General features: G+C 45.1%; 1 protein-coding gene across 1 annotated transcript in view; it reads left to right on the top strand.

The window, feature by feature from the left end:
• bach2b (BTB and CNC homology 1, basic leucine zipper transcription factor 2b) overlaps positions 1-13,341 on the top strand; it is a 72,394-nt gene extending 59,053 nt beyond the window's left edge. The window contains exons 3-5 of the mRNA XM_063001125.1: positions 17-1,495; positions 12,098-12,310; positions 12,886-13,341. Coding sequence (XP_062857195.1) covers positions 17-1,495; positions 12,098-12,310; positions 12,886-13,341 — 2,148 coding nt within the window. The remainder of the gene's footprint in view (positions 1-16; positions 1,496-12,097; positions 12,311-12,885) is intronic.
• The last annotated feature ends 3,009 nt before the right edge of the window (positions 13,342-16,350 follow it).

Here is a 16,350-nt window from a genome sequence, read left to right as displayed (position 1 = left end):
TTTTGTGTGTGTGCAGGTCACTGCCAGGGGCTTCGCTCCACTGTTGCAGTTCGCCTACACGGCCAAGTTGCTGCTCAGCCGTGAGAACATTAAGGAAGTGATCCACTGCGCCGACTTCCTGCGCATGCACAACTTAGAAGACTCCTGCTTCCGCTTCCTGGAGGCGCAGCTACGAAGCGAGGATGACAAGGCCCTGCTCTGCCAAACAAGGGCGCCAGAAAGCCACCACTCAGAAGATGAGAGCATGCAAGCCGAGGAGACAGCCGAGGAGACAGCCGAGGAGACAGCCGTGACGACGAACGCTCCGGCGGCCTGGGACGCTTCTCCGCGCTTCAGGCATCAGCCAGATCATATCGACGCAATGCGGAGGCCGGACCACGAAAGGACTGGGGCCAGTTCTGACGTCCCAGATGGCCACGTGGACCCGGAGGGACAGGTTACCTCAGACTTGCCACGCTGTCCCAAGTACAGGAAGTACCAGTGGGCTTGCACTAAGCACAACACCAACGAGAGCTCCTCACACACAAGTAGTACCTCAGGTTTTTCAAGCACACTGCTCAGTGGCCCAGCTGTCACCGAGATCAAGCAGGAGCCACAGGAGGCCGAGGATGAGCCCATCTCGCTGCGCCTGTCAGGCCACGAACATAACGGCGAGGACAAGAACAACGGCGTTATTGACGTAGAGAGGGATGTCGACGACCTGCACGGACCCTTCAAGCATGGAATCTCAGACTTGAACAACACTTCCCAGCAGCTTTTTTTCAGCAGACTGGCCTGTGTCCAGGGCAAAGGAAGTTCTCAGGAAGAGCACAAAAAGGACTACAGACCCTCGCAGGTTCCTGTGGCCTTTCCCAAAGATGCTGACAGTTTCCCTACGGGACTGTCTCCAACATCAGCGCCTTGCGATGGCGTCTGTAAGCAGGATATAGAGTTGGACCGTCGTAGCGTCATCTTCTCATCGGGTGCCTGTGAGCAGTTACCCACACCTGCGCACTCTTACCCAGGTGGCAACTTACTTGAAAAGGAGCTTGTCAACCATTCGCCCAAGGGATTGTGGGTTAACAGCAGCCAGTCACTTCCAAGTTCTCAGAACTTCTCCTCCAGTGCAGCAGCAGAGGTCCCAGCGCTTCTTTGCCGGCAGAGGCCTATCACCAGCTGTCCTGTGCCCATCAAAGTGTGCCCACGGTCACCACCCTCTGAGACTCGCACCCGTACCTCAAGCTCTTGCTCCTCGTATTCCTACGCCGAGGACGGTAGCGGCGGCTCGCCTTGCAGCCTACCCCAGTTTGAATTCTCCTCATCACCCTGTTCTAACATGAACCCATGTATGCCGGCTGACCCACAGGAATTGGGAACAGGCACCGATGTGCTCTTCGGTTCAGCTAGACCCAAGATTAAGTGTGAGCAAGCGTACGGGACTAACTCGAGCGACGAGTCTGGATCCTTTTCAGAAGCGGACAGCGAGTCCTGTCACGTTCAGGAGCCAGGATCAGAAGTAAGTGGTGTTCTCTTGCTGATTTCAAGTAGTCGGCTAGTTTTGTACTTTTTCTCCTGATTTAGCGTAGCCATTTAGTCTTCTGCTGCTGGGGATCCCAATTGCATTTGAGAAGTATATTTTTTCGCCTGTGCCTTGGTGGATTCGCACATAATGCCTAGTTCACACTACACGATTTTTGCCCTGATTTTCGCTCGCCAACTGGTCGGTGCTAGATTTGCCAGCTCGGGAGCAACTCTGCATTCGCTCTGTGATCGAAACTCAGCTCTCAATTGCTATGTGTGAACCACTTAGCAACTCGATCCAAGCGGCTCGCCGAGCGCTCAGCGACCAAAGAGAGATATCTAGCTTGTCAAACATCTGGATCTGAGTTGCCCGACTGGCAATGAGTGCTATGTCGAACAGCCAATGAGAACGCAAGATACGATGTGAGGGGAAACACAGGGAAGAAGATGTAAAAAGGTTTGACGGGGCATAATATAATTGTTCCTATTCTTTCTTCTTGATTTTACGCTGCACATTAGCACACAAACTTTGATCGCTCGCTACTTGTTGACATGCATTTTTGGACATGGTATCATTAAACACCTTGTCACTTCTCGCTTTTGTTTTTGTGACAAAACGTAGTTTGGGAGACCGGAGAAGCTCACCTGCGATTCCAGTTGGTGATAGATTGTGTCGTGCGAAACCCCTGTGATGTTGGTCGTCATCACAACCCCCTATCGCAGATCAGTCGTGTAGTGTGAAATACACACCGACTTAAAAGACTCCCAATTACAAGAGATCCAGTTGTGTAGTGTGAACTGTACAGCGACCTGACGACTTGGAAAGTCGTGTAGTGTGAATTTGGCATAAGGCTCCTCCACTTCTGCACAGACACCTTGGTCTGCTAACCAGGGTTTTTGCACAGCGTTTGAAGACCCCACCCACTTAGACCAGTCTTCCCACCAAGCCGACTCAGTGGCTGCAGCCGCCAGCCGACCTCAGCGCTGGTGTGCTTGTGGAATATCCCACCAACGGAATGGCCCCTTTGTCGTCTGGCCTTAGGCTGAAGTAGATTTACCGGCATCTGTTCTATTGGATCGATGAAATCGCATAATTTGTAGCAGCCGGTTGGTTTCTGACCGTCTCCTGTTGTCCAGATGATTTACCAAAGACTCTTTCAAAATGTATGACATGGCATTGAACAAATAATGACCAGTGAGTCTGGAAAGCTCAGACACGGAGTTGATTTACAGGGATATTGGTACTCAGTTGCTGGACGTTTATCTGCAGTGTCAGAGGCAGAGCATGTGATCAACCAATGCCAATGCAACAGCTAACAAGTGTAGGCTAAAAGAAGCTTTGTTTAAGACAGACGGCATCACTAATAATGCTAAGATTCAGGCGATGTCAGAGTGTGAGTTATCTCTGGACTTTTTTATGGGTCCTGAACATTATTGTGAAGGTCTGTAAATGTCTGTTAGCCACATTTAGCACTTCCTGTCCTGTACACCTCAGGTTTATTTGTCCAGTCAGTCAAACTCTGACAGGTCAACGGTAATCTGGGGATTAAGTGCTTGTTTACTTGCTGTCGAGCTTCTGTTGGTCATCGGTTGTCAAACATGAAGAATTTTCTCAGCGGCTAGCTAGAAATACAGATTTCCATCATTTTTTTAGTTTAGTAATAAACAGAAAATGACATTCTGTACTTTTTTTTTTTTTTCTCCCAATTTTTCTTCCAATCCCGTCATATCCAATTACTCTATTGCATTACTCTGATTGCAATCACTCTGATTGTGGAGAGTCATTACTAACACACGCCCCCTCCAACACATGTGCAGTACCGACTACATCTTTTCATTCCAAGTATGTAAAGCGTCCTTGGGATTGTGAAAGGCGCTATATAAATTTAACATATTATTATTATTATCTGCACAAGGCGAGTTCATATCAGTTGTGTATGGAGAGACACACCATGATCCTCATTATTCCTCGTCTCTGTGCAGGAGCCATCAAGAGGTCAGCCAGCAGAGGTCGTAATTGCATCAGTTATGAGGAATCCCCTCCGGCACCCTCCCAGAATACCAAGTCAATCGTTGTTTGAGTAGGAACCCAGCCTGCCAATAGCAGAGCTGAGATTCGAACCAATGAGTTTGAGATGTCAGGCACCCTCTCTGAATAACAAGTCAATCATGTTTGTGTAGGCGCCCAGCCTGCCGGTAGCAGAGCTGAGATTTGAACCGACGAGTTTGAGATGTCAGCTCTGATGTGTTAGCGTGTTTTACCACTGCGACACCTGAGCAACCTCACTTTGTGTTACAGTTTTCACAAACACAAACATCCAAATTTATATTGTGTGATGACGACCTTGATCACGCCGTCATCCCATCTGCATTTTCCTTTTATGTTCAAACACGCTATAAAAGCGAAGTCAGCTCACCTGAAGATGATGCGCACATCCGAGGGAAAAAGCTGAACATTCGCGAGCGGTAAAACGAAAATGCGTGCGTGTTAACGTAACGATAAAAGAACTGTGAACATTAAAGAAGCAAGGTGTACTTACCTGGACGTCCCGGCAAAACCGTGCGATTGCGTAACGCTGTCCTTTACGAGAGAGGAAGAGCTCACTCTTTCGGAGGAGGAGGGGAGTCGCGCACACGGCAGGAATGAACGCACAAAGTGAAAGAACTGAATAACGCAATGAAGAACTGAGGCATGAGATCTGGTTATTGCGAATAGTGATGCAGATGTGATGTTAGTGTAAATAAATTGTGTATATAGTGATTATGTATACCCAAACAGTTAATAAGGCTACCCTAGCTTAATGAATGGTTTATACCAGAATGCATTGGCGCGAACTGGAGCGCATTTAAACGGCTCTTTAGTGGTACGTCAAGAGGGGATAGCTCATTCTGTGTGAGTGTGAGAGAGTAAGGAGAAGGACTGTATATATTAGTGATTCTGTGGTGGTAAAGAATCCCAGTAGTCCTGGTTAAGAATTTAACCCAACTTGTATATATTGTATATATGTTTGTATATAGTTTTGAGTAATTTGGAGCACCTGTAAATAGTGAATAAACATGTCTGGTTGGAACATAAGTCTCTTCTGCAGTGGTTTTCCTCGCTCCTCTCCTTGACTGCTATGACTACGCAGTTAACAACATCACATATTGGAACAACCGTAAACTCCCATATGAAGTATGAGTTCAGGGTTCAGCCATGCTTATTGCTAAAGGTGAATGAAATTAGATTATTATATTGAATTGTGGGCACTCAGGTTGCACAGCGGTAAATTACGCTAGCCTGTTACCGCTGGGATCCAGGGTTCAAATCTCTAGCGATGCTGTTTGCCAGTCGGGTGTCATACAGTATAATTGGCAGGGTGGGAGATAGGGAGGATGGATGGATATATTTGTGCCTCATGCTTCCATGGAAATGGGACCTACTGTAACCCTGACCAGGATAAAGTGCTGGTAAAAGAGAAATGCAATGAAAGGAAATGAAAATAATGAATCATATCGAACGTGACTTGCAGTTGTGACTAAATATATCCAAGCAATCGCGGGTTAAGAGCCTTGCAGTTCTGCACTTCAGTGCAGATTATTATAAAAGAGACATTTTCAGCCGTCCAGTTGTCTTCAAATGTCAAATAATAAAAAACGAAACTGCTCAAATCAACAAAAGCCAAAGCATTTAGCAGATGAAGAAGAAATCCGCATTTTCCGGAGGCTGAATGGCTGGATGAGGGTTTTATGAAAGAGATCGAGCAGGAGGAAGGAAAGTCATTTCACATTTCACGAGTAACGAATACGGGGGCTGGGTGAAGCGAACTGGCACATCGCCACGGCAACGGCAGCCCACAGAAATGAAGCAGCTAGTTTTGGCAGGTTGAGTCACACATGATGGTGTACTGCCAGAAACAGCTCATCACCACGCCGTCTGAACCATCGACGCAGCTACGTGAAGCTGCACGTACTGCACAATTATTAGCTTTTATTACATCTGTGAGCGGGCATGTGCAGAGAGTCACACACACACACGTCCACACACACTTCCACACATCTACACACTGCTTTACACACACATCACACATATCCACGTGCCTCCATACACCTCCACACACAACTATACTTTTCCACACAACTCCACACACCCCAACACACATCCACACACCCCCACACACCTCCACACAACTTCATACACCCCATGCGTCTCCACACACCTTTACACACACCCATACACCTCCACACACCTTCAAACAACCCCACACACATCCACACACATTCCCATTCACCTCCACACACCTTCAAACAACCCCACACACATCCACACACATTCCCATACACCTCCACACACCTTCAAACAACCCCACACACATCCACACACATTCCCATACACCTCCACACACCTTCAAACAACCCCACATACCTCCACACACATTCCCATACACCTCCACACACCTTCAAACAACCCCACATACCTCCACACACATTCCCATACACCTCCACACACCTTCAAACAACCCCACACACATCCACACACATTCCCATACACCTCCACACACCTTCAAACAACCCCACATACCTCCACACACATTCCCATACACCTCCACACACCTTCAAACAACCCCACACACATCCACACACATTCCCATACACCTCCACACACCTTCAAACAACCCCACATACCTCCACACACATTCCCATACACCTTCAAACAACCCCACATACCTCCACACACATTCCCATACACCTTCAAACAACCCCACACACATCCACACACATTCCCATACACCTTCAAACAACCCCACACACATCCACACACATTCCCATACACCTCCACACACCTTCAAACAACTCCACACACATTCCCATACACCTTCAAACAACCCCACACACATCCACACACATTCCCATACACCTCCACACACCTTCAAACAACCCCACACACATCCACACACATTCCCATACACCTCCACACACCTTCAAACAACCCCACACACATCCACACACATTCCCATACACCTCCACACACCTTCAAACAACCCCACATACCTCCACACACATTCCCATACACCTCCACACACCTTCAAACAACCCCACATACCTCCACACACATTCCCATACACCTTCAAACAACCCCACACACATCCACACACATTCCCATACACCTCCACACACCTTCAAACAACTCCACACACATTCCCATACACCTTCAAACAACCCCACACACATCCACACACATTCCCATACACCTCCACACACCTTCAAACAACCCCACATACCTCCACACACATTCCCATACACCTCCACACACCTTCAAACAACCCCACATACCTCCACACACATTCCCATACACCTCCACACACCTTCAAACAACCCCACATACCTCCACACACATTCCCATACACCTTCAAACAACCCCACACACATCCACACAACCCCACACACGCATACACCTCCACACACATCCACACAACCCCACACACATCCACACAACCCGACACACGCATACACCTCCACACACCTCCACACAACTTCATACACCCCATGCGTCTCCACACACCTTTACACACACCCATATACATTCACACACCTCCACACAACCCCACATACCTCCACACACATTCCCATACACCTCCACACACCTTCAAACAACCCCACACACATCCACACAACCCGACACACCTCCACACACATCCCCATACATCTCCACACACCCCCGTACACCACCACACACCCCCATATACCTCCATACAAACCCCCACACACCCATAAACTTCCACACATCTACACACTGCTTTACACACGTCGCACACATATCCATGTGCCTCCACACACCTCCACACACCCAATTTAATCATAGCTTTATTGACATGACAAGTCCAGTTTGTTGGGGTCTGGGAGGGAGTTAAAGTTGGGATGATGATGTTAAATTTGGGGAGGAATTGGGTTCGAATGTGGCAGTATTTAGTGCACAAATCCACACAACCCCACACACATCCACACACCTTCACATCACATATCGCCAATCACACACATTGCATGTTACATATTACATATCATGCTGCATAACTACATGTAATAAGTGAAACAAAAATGACTGGACCACACCCTGCTCAGGTCAGAAAGAGCTGGTGCAGAACCGTCAGCCACAGCCATTGTGAGCAGCATGTAGTCTAATCCCTTGTAGTGTACAGAAATGTGCAAATCCCAGCGGGTCTGATTCCTGCACATCAACCCGACCTCTTTCACCCCGACATGATTGGTACATAACCTCCGTCTAATAAAGTTTTATAAAGAACCAGAAATTCACTACAGTATTTTTTCTCTTTCCCTCTCCTCCGGACTGTACAAGCCAACGACAGGGGCAAGCGAACACACCGCCACTCTGTGTTTAAACAGCAAATAGCAGGAGAGAGAGAGAGAGAGAGATACAGAGGTGAAACTCTGCTTTATAAATAGCAGAAGCTCACCACTGGAAACAATGAATTTAGTGGAGGTTAGTGAAGGAAGGAAGCTGTTAAACCGTAGGCTGGTGGACATGCTGACCACAATGGAGAAACATGTTGGGAGGTTCCGAATAGTTCCCTAGCTCAGGGGTATGGAATACTATTCATTTATTCTTACCCCATTGATGCCCAGTACACATTTGCACATGATGTATCAGGAAGGAGTAAATACAAATAATATATGGACAATAGTATTGGGAGACAAGCATCTGGTGTAATAAATCAATTATATAAAGAAAATAATGTGCTTCCAACAGTTTAAAGAAGGTGCTTTCCTGTTCCAGGATGACTGTGCCCCTGTGCACAAAGCAAGCTCTATAAAGGCATGAAGAAAATCTCAGTGTAAAGAAACTCCACTGACCTACTGAAAAGATTTGGAATGAACTGGAACATCAGTTGAGTCTTACTGACCACTTAGCTATACAAATGCTCTCTTGACTGAATGGGCACAGACATGAGACATAAGGAATTTTAATACCATTGGTTTTTGAAATGAGATGTCCAACAAGCTCATGGTCAGGTGTCCAAATACTTTTGGCCATATAGTGTATGTAGCAATACGTTTTGGTCAGGAAAAATCCTAAGCAACTTTGAGAAACATTTGGTTGTGTGTGAGGGCGCAGAGGATGTACAGGGGTTCTCTTCATTACTTGAGACCTTGGCACGAGTTGTAGAGGAACATATAATGTATAGTGTGATCTTCCGCTGGCAGATGGAAAGAAGATATACAACTGCACAGATGTTTGAGCTGGCTGGTGCTAGACTGCTGCTCTCCTCAGCAAGTGTAGGAGTGGTTTTGGGACAGACCCAATATGTTTCCATTTCTGCAGCCAGTGGATCATTCGTTATGTGGCTAGTAAGATCATAATCTAAATAAAAATAAATGTTACAACTAAGAGAAAATCAAGAGATTGCTGGTTTCAGTGGAAACTACATCTCTAATAATGACCAGAACAAGACGGTTAATAAAATCCATGATTTCTCCTTCTGTCCTTTGTATAGTCAGACCGTGAGCAGTATCAATCTGAACGCGTGGGCGCGATCAGAAAGTCTTCACTCTCACTTCTTCTCAGATATTTTAACCCTTTCTATCTCTCAGAGGAAGCGAGGAGCGAGGTTCGAGAGAGCTTCGTATTATTCTCGCTATGAGCCGACTGTGGTCTCGGTATTATTCTCTTCTGGCACTTTTGGTAAAACTGGAAAACCGCATGATGCATGTGCTAGACTGCTAGCTTGAAATGCAGTCTCGATTTAGACTAGTTTAGAAGATGAAATTTCAGTCGTAAAGTGTTGCGGGTTCGAGAGGCAGCACAGCACCCTAGCTAGAAAATAGCTTTAGGATAGGTTATAGGTTATAAAATTGATTCATCCTGGTCAGGGTTCACGCCCAGTCGGATTCCATCGTAAACACTGGACGCAAAGCTGGAACATCCTGGACAAAAATGTGTCTAATCATTTGGTCCCTCAGATTGAACTTATAGAACTGCGGTGGCATAAACATTCATACACAAGCGTGTGCAGCCGTTTGCCTTCTACTGTATGCAGATCTTCTGTTATGCTATCTGTGTCAGCATTAGCCTCATTACCATCCGATGCCACGATTTGATTCACAAGGATCTAAATATAACTTAGAACTCACAAATCAGTGAACACATTCACCAGTTAACATCACTTCTGAGCCACAGGTTCATTAGACTAGACAGGTGGGTTTTCTGTCATCTCATGACCTTTCTGCTCCTCCACTGCATTCCCATAATTCCCCATTCCGCTCTGAGGATGAGCTGGTGAGAAAGAAATGGGCCATGGTGCTTCGAGTAACAGATGAGACCTACTTTTTCGGTCTAGACCCATTTCCAGAGCAATGATCCATTGAAAACAGGGAGAGCAACAGAAAGGTCTGTCATCTTCAGTGCTAAATACACATCGCTTGGACAACTCTGTCCGGGCTCGAACCCTGACCCTCTGTCGTTATTTAATCTGTGCTGTAATTCTAATGAATCGTAAAGGATGCAAAGGTTACACGTCTCATCCTTCTTGAGGTTTTCAGAATACCTTCTGGGTGATAAAAGATGGCCATTATGAGTTCTTTGATCTTGGCTTTCAGCATCTTGGTACTTGTGGTCAGTGTGGATATTATTAGATATTAATGGATTTTTAGATGCTATAGTGTCGTAAAACAGTAGGATTTAAGCTATCAATGTCAAGGTTGATAGATGAGATGGTCAAAGTCTAGCTCTGCTAAGCAACCACTGTTGGTCCCTTGACCTAGGCCCTTAACCCTCTTGCCTCTATGAATGCTGTATGCTGGCTAACCCTGCACTCCAGCCTTCAAACAAGCTGAGATATGCAGAACAAAACTGAATTTAGTTCTACTGTACATGAGTGAATTTATATATCACAAAACTTTTGAATGATCTTGTTGAATGATATTAATGCTGTAGATCAGATCAGGTCTCAGGCTGTGTGTTAAACAAGAACACAAAGATAAAGGTTCAGATTGAGAAGATTCACATTTTCATCATTTTAAACATGATTTTTATCTCCCGTCTCCTTCATCTCTTTTGTTCGTTTTATCATTCACTCCTTCCTTTTTGCCTCCAGCTTTCTCTCTACTTACATAAAAACATCACATTAATTTGATTCAGAGAATCAGGATTGCTCTATACATTTTTTATTCATTGGTTTTGTATTCGAGTGAGGAAACGTGGTCATATGGCACAGAATGTGGCGTCAGTCCCTGTAGTAGCAGCTCATTAACAGCACGGATTTGCATACTCATCTTTGCTAGTAATCACCCTGCAGGAGCATGAATGAGTGATGGAGGAATATAGGAGTGAGCCAGCTGTCTCTCTGCATTCTGTCACCGGCTGCTGTCTGCCTCGGTCATGCTGACAGATGGAGGGACGCTGACTTGATTTTTATTTCTCATCATCTCTCTCTCTCTCTCTCTCTCTCTCTCTCTCTCTCTCCCTCTCTCTCGCTCTCTCTCACTGTCTTTGTTTCTCATTACCTGTGATGGAATTAGATGATTAGGGTGTGAAGTTGGCATTAACTAATCTTGGCTTTGTGGCCCATTGAGCTCGAAGTCGGGATTTGTTCCTATCTAGTGGTGGAACTCTAAACTGCAATGTGCGTTTTCAAGCTGCTCAATTAAACGCTGTACAGTACTAGCATGTTGCGATACGGTGCTGTAGACTAGAGCTGCGTCCGGAATCGCATACTTCCATACTCAATAGTACGCGAAATGAGGACGCGAGAGCGGTTAGTATGTCCGAATACATAGTATAAATAAAGAGGTACGCGAGAAGTACCCGGATGACGTACTTATTGGGCAGCCATGTTTGAGTATGCAAACGATGCACACTTGCGGTCCGCTAATGTATCCCATAATGCAACTCGAGCTGCGTAGGCGATTGAAGCGGAATAAGAAACAAGAAAGATAGCAGAAAACGGAGTCCTCTGTTCACAAGTGTAAGTAAGATAAATAAAATAAATTTTTTTAAAGACGAATAAATAACAAAAAGACGATAAATATCCAAAATTTTGGCGAGTGGGGTTTGTAATGAGTCTGTAATTATGGTGATATTACGTCATCACGTCATCACTTGACGTTGGTAAAATGGCGGACGTAGTACGTAGCGGTGTTGTGTGCATACTGCATACTTCTGTACTGAAAGTATGTACTTTTTTACCGGCCGAGTAGTGCATACTTCCTCCAATCTAGTACGTACTCTATGCGATTCCGGACGCAGCTTAGGACTTAAGGACCTGGCTCCTATCCCTGCCTCTGGTCACTCTCTGTGAGGACTTTGGTATGTTCTCCCAAACATCCATTTTCTACCAGTGTTATGCCAGACCCAAACCTTCCAAACGCATTCAGAGACTGAACTAGTTCCTAGTGGACTACTAGTTCCTCTAAAAGTTTTCTAGGTATGTTTGTGTTTTCATGTGCTGGACTGCCCACTACTGCTCGAAAGGCTTTCACTAGGGTTGCCAGATTTCAGCCCTGGTAAATCAGACCTCAATAGAAATAGAGAAAGAAACATGGTATTATTGTAAATAACCAAAACACTGACAAACTAAACATGTGCATTTGTCTTTCTTTGTAGATCAAGCTTCCTTTCCCTGTCAATCAAATCACGAATCTTCCACGCAACGACTTCCAAATGATGGTAAAGATGCACAAGCTGTCGTCGGAGCAGCTCGAGTTCATCCATGATGTGCGGCGACGCAGCAAAAACCGCATCGCCGCTCAGCGCTGCCGAAAGAGGAAACTCGACTGCATCTTAAACCTGGAGTGTGAGATACGTAAACTGGTATGTGTGACCCTGCACACGTACAATATGTTTATAGGTTTGTGGCCTGTTCGGTTAACTGGAAACACTGGGTGCAAGGCAGGAATACCCTGGACAGGGTGCAAAGACATCTCAGGCCAAGCTTTAGCCAGTCATGTTGGACATCCCATTCCTATTTATATTCATTTATATTACATATGACTTCTTTTATTTGTAGCTTCAATATCATTCACTCTTTTTTTAAACCTTTTTACAAGACTTTGGAGTGTTTCAGTCTGTGACGTCAGGCATTGATTTTGGAAAGTTTGCAGACCAGTTTTATGTCTTTATAGAGCTTGCTTTGTTCTCAGGGGCGTAATTATGCTGAAAGAGAAAGGGGAATTCCCCAAACTGTTGCCATAATGTTAAAACTATCACCTGTTAGCAGTGGATGTGACAGGAACAACTAAATTTAATCATTAGGAGGGGTGTCCATAGGGTGTCCACATACTTCTGGCCATATAGTGTATTTTGCTGACTGAAGATGGAGACAAATAAGCTTTAAGGCTGAAGATCTGTAATGAAAAACAATGTGACGTGTGTGTGTGTGTGTGCGCGCGCAGGTTGGTGAGAAGGAGAAGCTGCTAACCGAGAGGAACCAGCTGAAGGCCTGCATGGGCGAGCTGTGGGAGAATTTCTCCTGCTTGTCTCAGGAGGTTTGCCGGGACGTCCAGCTAAGCCCCGAGCAGGTCCAGTCTCTCCATCACTACTGCCCCGTCCTACGTCCTGCGTCCGACTCCGCCTCCCCCGGCCAACAGTCCCTGCCCCCCGCCAGCATCGACCTCACCACCCGCTCCGGAGCCGCGACCCCCGAACCTGAATTCGTCAAGCCACCCGCCATCAACGACAGCTACCTGGCACCGGCATCGGGCCAGTGCCATATAGAAAACGGCGAAGAAGAGACCACGTCGGGTTCAGGGTACCAGGAACAGTCCAATCAGACGGTGACTGTAGACTTCTGCCAGGAGATGACTGACAAATGTACCACTGACGAACAGCCGAGGAAGGACTGTACCTAGTAACGGTGTTTCATTTTTTTTTTGTTTAGTTTCTTTTTTGATTATTTAATTTTGATACATCTGACAAAACCCCTCTCAGCTCAGCGGGGGTAAGATGATCAGCCTTTGCCAGTGTTCTACAATATTTTTTTTTGTTGTGAGGTTTTATATATTTATGTTTTTTGGTGTTTTGTTTGTCTGTTTTTTAACAGTTGACACTACAGTTGTCTTAACAGCAGCAATACTGTTACTCCAGGTTCTCTCGGGCTCAGCCACGCCTGAAGCGTGTCGCAGAAAAAAAAACTCGCAATGGTGCTACACCTTTCCCCCCTTTTCACTGACCTCCGACACATACAGTCCACTCAAGGGGATCGGCTCCGACCACACCTTTACATTTAAGCCTTTAAGGACCTTGCAGTTCTCTTCTTTCACTTTTCGGGTCTTTTTTCCACTGCACAAAGTACCACAAACTGGTGCTAGATTACTTTTGTTCTCCAGTCTATTACCAACAGTCCAGTTCTAGTACCAAAGGCACCTGCTTAGGTTTGCACAAACTGGACCTAATGGTACTTGAGGACTGGACAATGCAAACCGTACCATGTTTAACGCTATATGGTCAGGTCTGTGTCTCAGATCTCATACTGTGTACTGAATAGTATAGTAAAATGCTAAAATTTACACTAGATGGTCAAAAGTATGTGGACACTTTTAATCAACAAGTGTATAAGATCAATTTTATAAAATACAGGATTTGCCTCCAACAAAAAACTGCACCACTGTAAACAAGTGAACCCCGTATCGACAAGGTTTGATGAGTTGGTGTTGAGATATTTTAGAGCAATTGCAATAGCCTGCACAGAGCTCTGACTTTAACCCTTTTAAACATCTTTGGGATAGATTGATCAAGGAGGACATTGATAGAACCTGGCAACATGAATGCTGCCTTGACGAACTGGGCACAAATCCTTGCAGACAAAGCCTTCCTAAAAAAGTGGAGCCCAAAGTGTGGTGTGGGGGGGGGGGGGATGCTGGGTAATTCAGGAATGGCATGTCCAACAAGCACATAATCAAGTGTCCACATACTTTTATCCTTGTAGTGTACATTAATGCTATACTATCTGGGTACTGGATGGATTTTGTGACAGGCTTTGGCTCATTGGTGCTGTTTTTTATAATATTTTCAACCTTTTTTGAACAGTCGGTTGAATTTGAAATGATTCCATTTGATAAAAGTGCAGATTTCTGAATCTTTTAGATGAAAAATTAATTTAGGAGAGCTGAATTCTAATGCCTACACAAATGTGCATTAAAAACAGACACACACACGATCATAAAACACATCTTTGATTTTTAATTGATCTAATTTGGCCTCTGTAGTGACTGTGGACCGTGTCCTTCTATTTAATCGTTTGTAATATTTTATTGAATCTAACACAGCAAAGTTTTCTAGCGTGTTCAAAGTTTTCTAGCACATCTGATTTTTTACCTAATTACGTTATGCTTTCTCTCTACTGGTGCTGACCCCGCCCCTGATTGAGGAGAATGAACTGACACATGTCCCCTCCGACACGTGAGCAGTAGCCGACTACATTTTTTCACCTGCACGAGGCGAGTTCATATGCGAATCAGCTTTGTGCACAGAGAGCCTGATCAGCATTATTCCTCTACTCTGTGCAGAGGTCGTAATTGCATCAGTTATGAGGTCCCAATCCGGCTCCCTCCCTGTTTGAACAACGGCCAAACGTTGTTCATGTAGCTGCCCAGCCCAGCCGGATGGCAGAGCTGAGATTCGATACGATGTATTCGAAATCCCAACTCTGATGTGCTAGCGTATTTTACCGCTGCACCACCTGAGCGGCCACAGCAGTGTGTTTTTGTTATTGGTCACAGATTTATTTACAAGAAAATTTGGCCATTTTGGGTGCAGAATGTCACACACAAACAAAAACTCGTGTTATCGGTGCTTTAATCTCAATGTTTTTTCCGTATTGTATCTAACAGCTGTTGGTTCAGGCTGTAATGAAGATTCAACTGATTTTCCTGTCAGCAGCAGTTAGTGTTAAATTCCTGTTGGTTTGATTTTTGATCCCGGTTTTCAATTGTGCAGTGGAAAAATGTCCTTTTATCCCTCTTTCTCTGACTCAACATGAATCCCCCTGTTACCTTTATCTCTCACAACAAAATCAGCAGTATTCAGTTCTTTTCTACAGTGTTACTTATCTCCAGCAAACACTGTGCAGCTACACCAGGTCCTGATCGATTTCAGCATCAGTGATTATCTGGGCTCAGTATTTCTCCAGCTCTCTCTATCAGAATCTTTCTCTCTCTCTCTCTCTCTCTCTTTCTTTGTGGCTCTGTGCCACAGCAAACTCAAACTCAGGAAATCTTCTGAATGTCCGACTGTAGTGGTTCATGAAAAGCAAGGATACAGACGATGTACAGGACGGAGTTTTTCATTTTTTTACAACAGCTAGACTGTAAATGTTCATATGCAAAAAGAAACGTCTTCTGTGTTATGCAGTTTTACATTTGTAGTGTCTCCACAAGACTTAATTTGTACAGACGGTCGTATCCGGAGAAAAAAAAAAACATTCCTATATGCCTTCGACAGCACTGAAACGGAGGAGGACAGACTAGGAAAAGTTTGGATTTCTAGACTTGCGTAACTAAAGCTAATGTCCCCTTTTCATCAGCAATACCCCTGTGTTTGGGTTGGTTTGATGGTGTATAAAGTGCTTGCTGGGCAGAACGTGTAGTGTATATAGTAAGGAGCATGGCAAGTGTATTGGTGACCCTGTACAGGTAGTGCTTTGAGTATGTTCCTCTTTTTTCTCGGCTTTTTCGTTGTGTCTTTGGTCTTTGGTTGCGAAGGGAAATTGGTTGCTTTGCTGTTTCCTGGCTATAGGGATGTAAGGTGCTCAAAACTCAGGAAAACGGCTTAATACACACACACACACACACATACACACACATAGACACACACTTAGACTTTTACTTATTTCATGTAGAGCCCCTTTTCTTGCATGTTTT

Source organism: Trichomycterus rosablanca, chromosome 9, assembly GCF_030014385.1.
Source record: "Trichomycterus rosablanca isolate fTriRos1 chromosome 9, fTriRos1.hap1, whole genome shotgun sequence".
NCBI lineage: Eukaryota > Metazoa > Chordata > Actinopteri > Siluriformes > Trichomycteridae > Trichomycterus > Trichomycterus rosablanca.
Note: the sequence above shows the minus strand (reverse complement) of the source record. Positions and strands in the feature narration are given on the sequence as shown.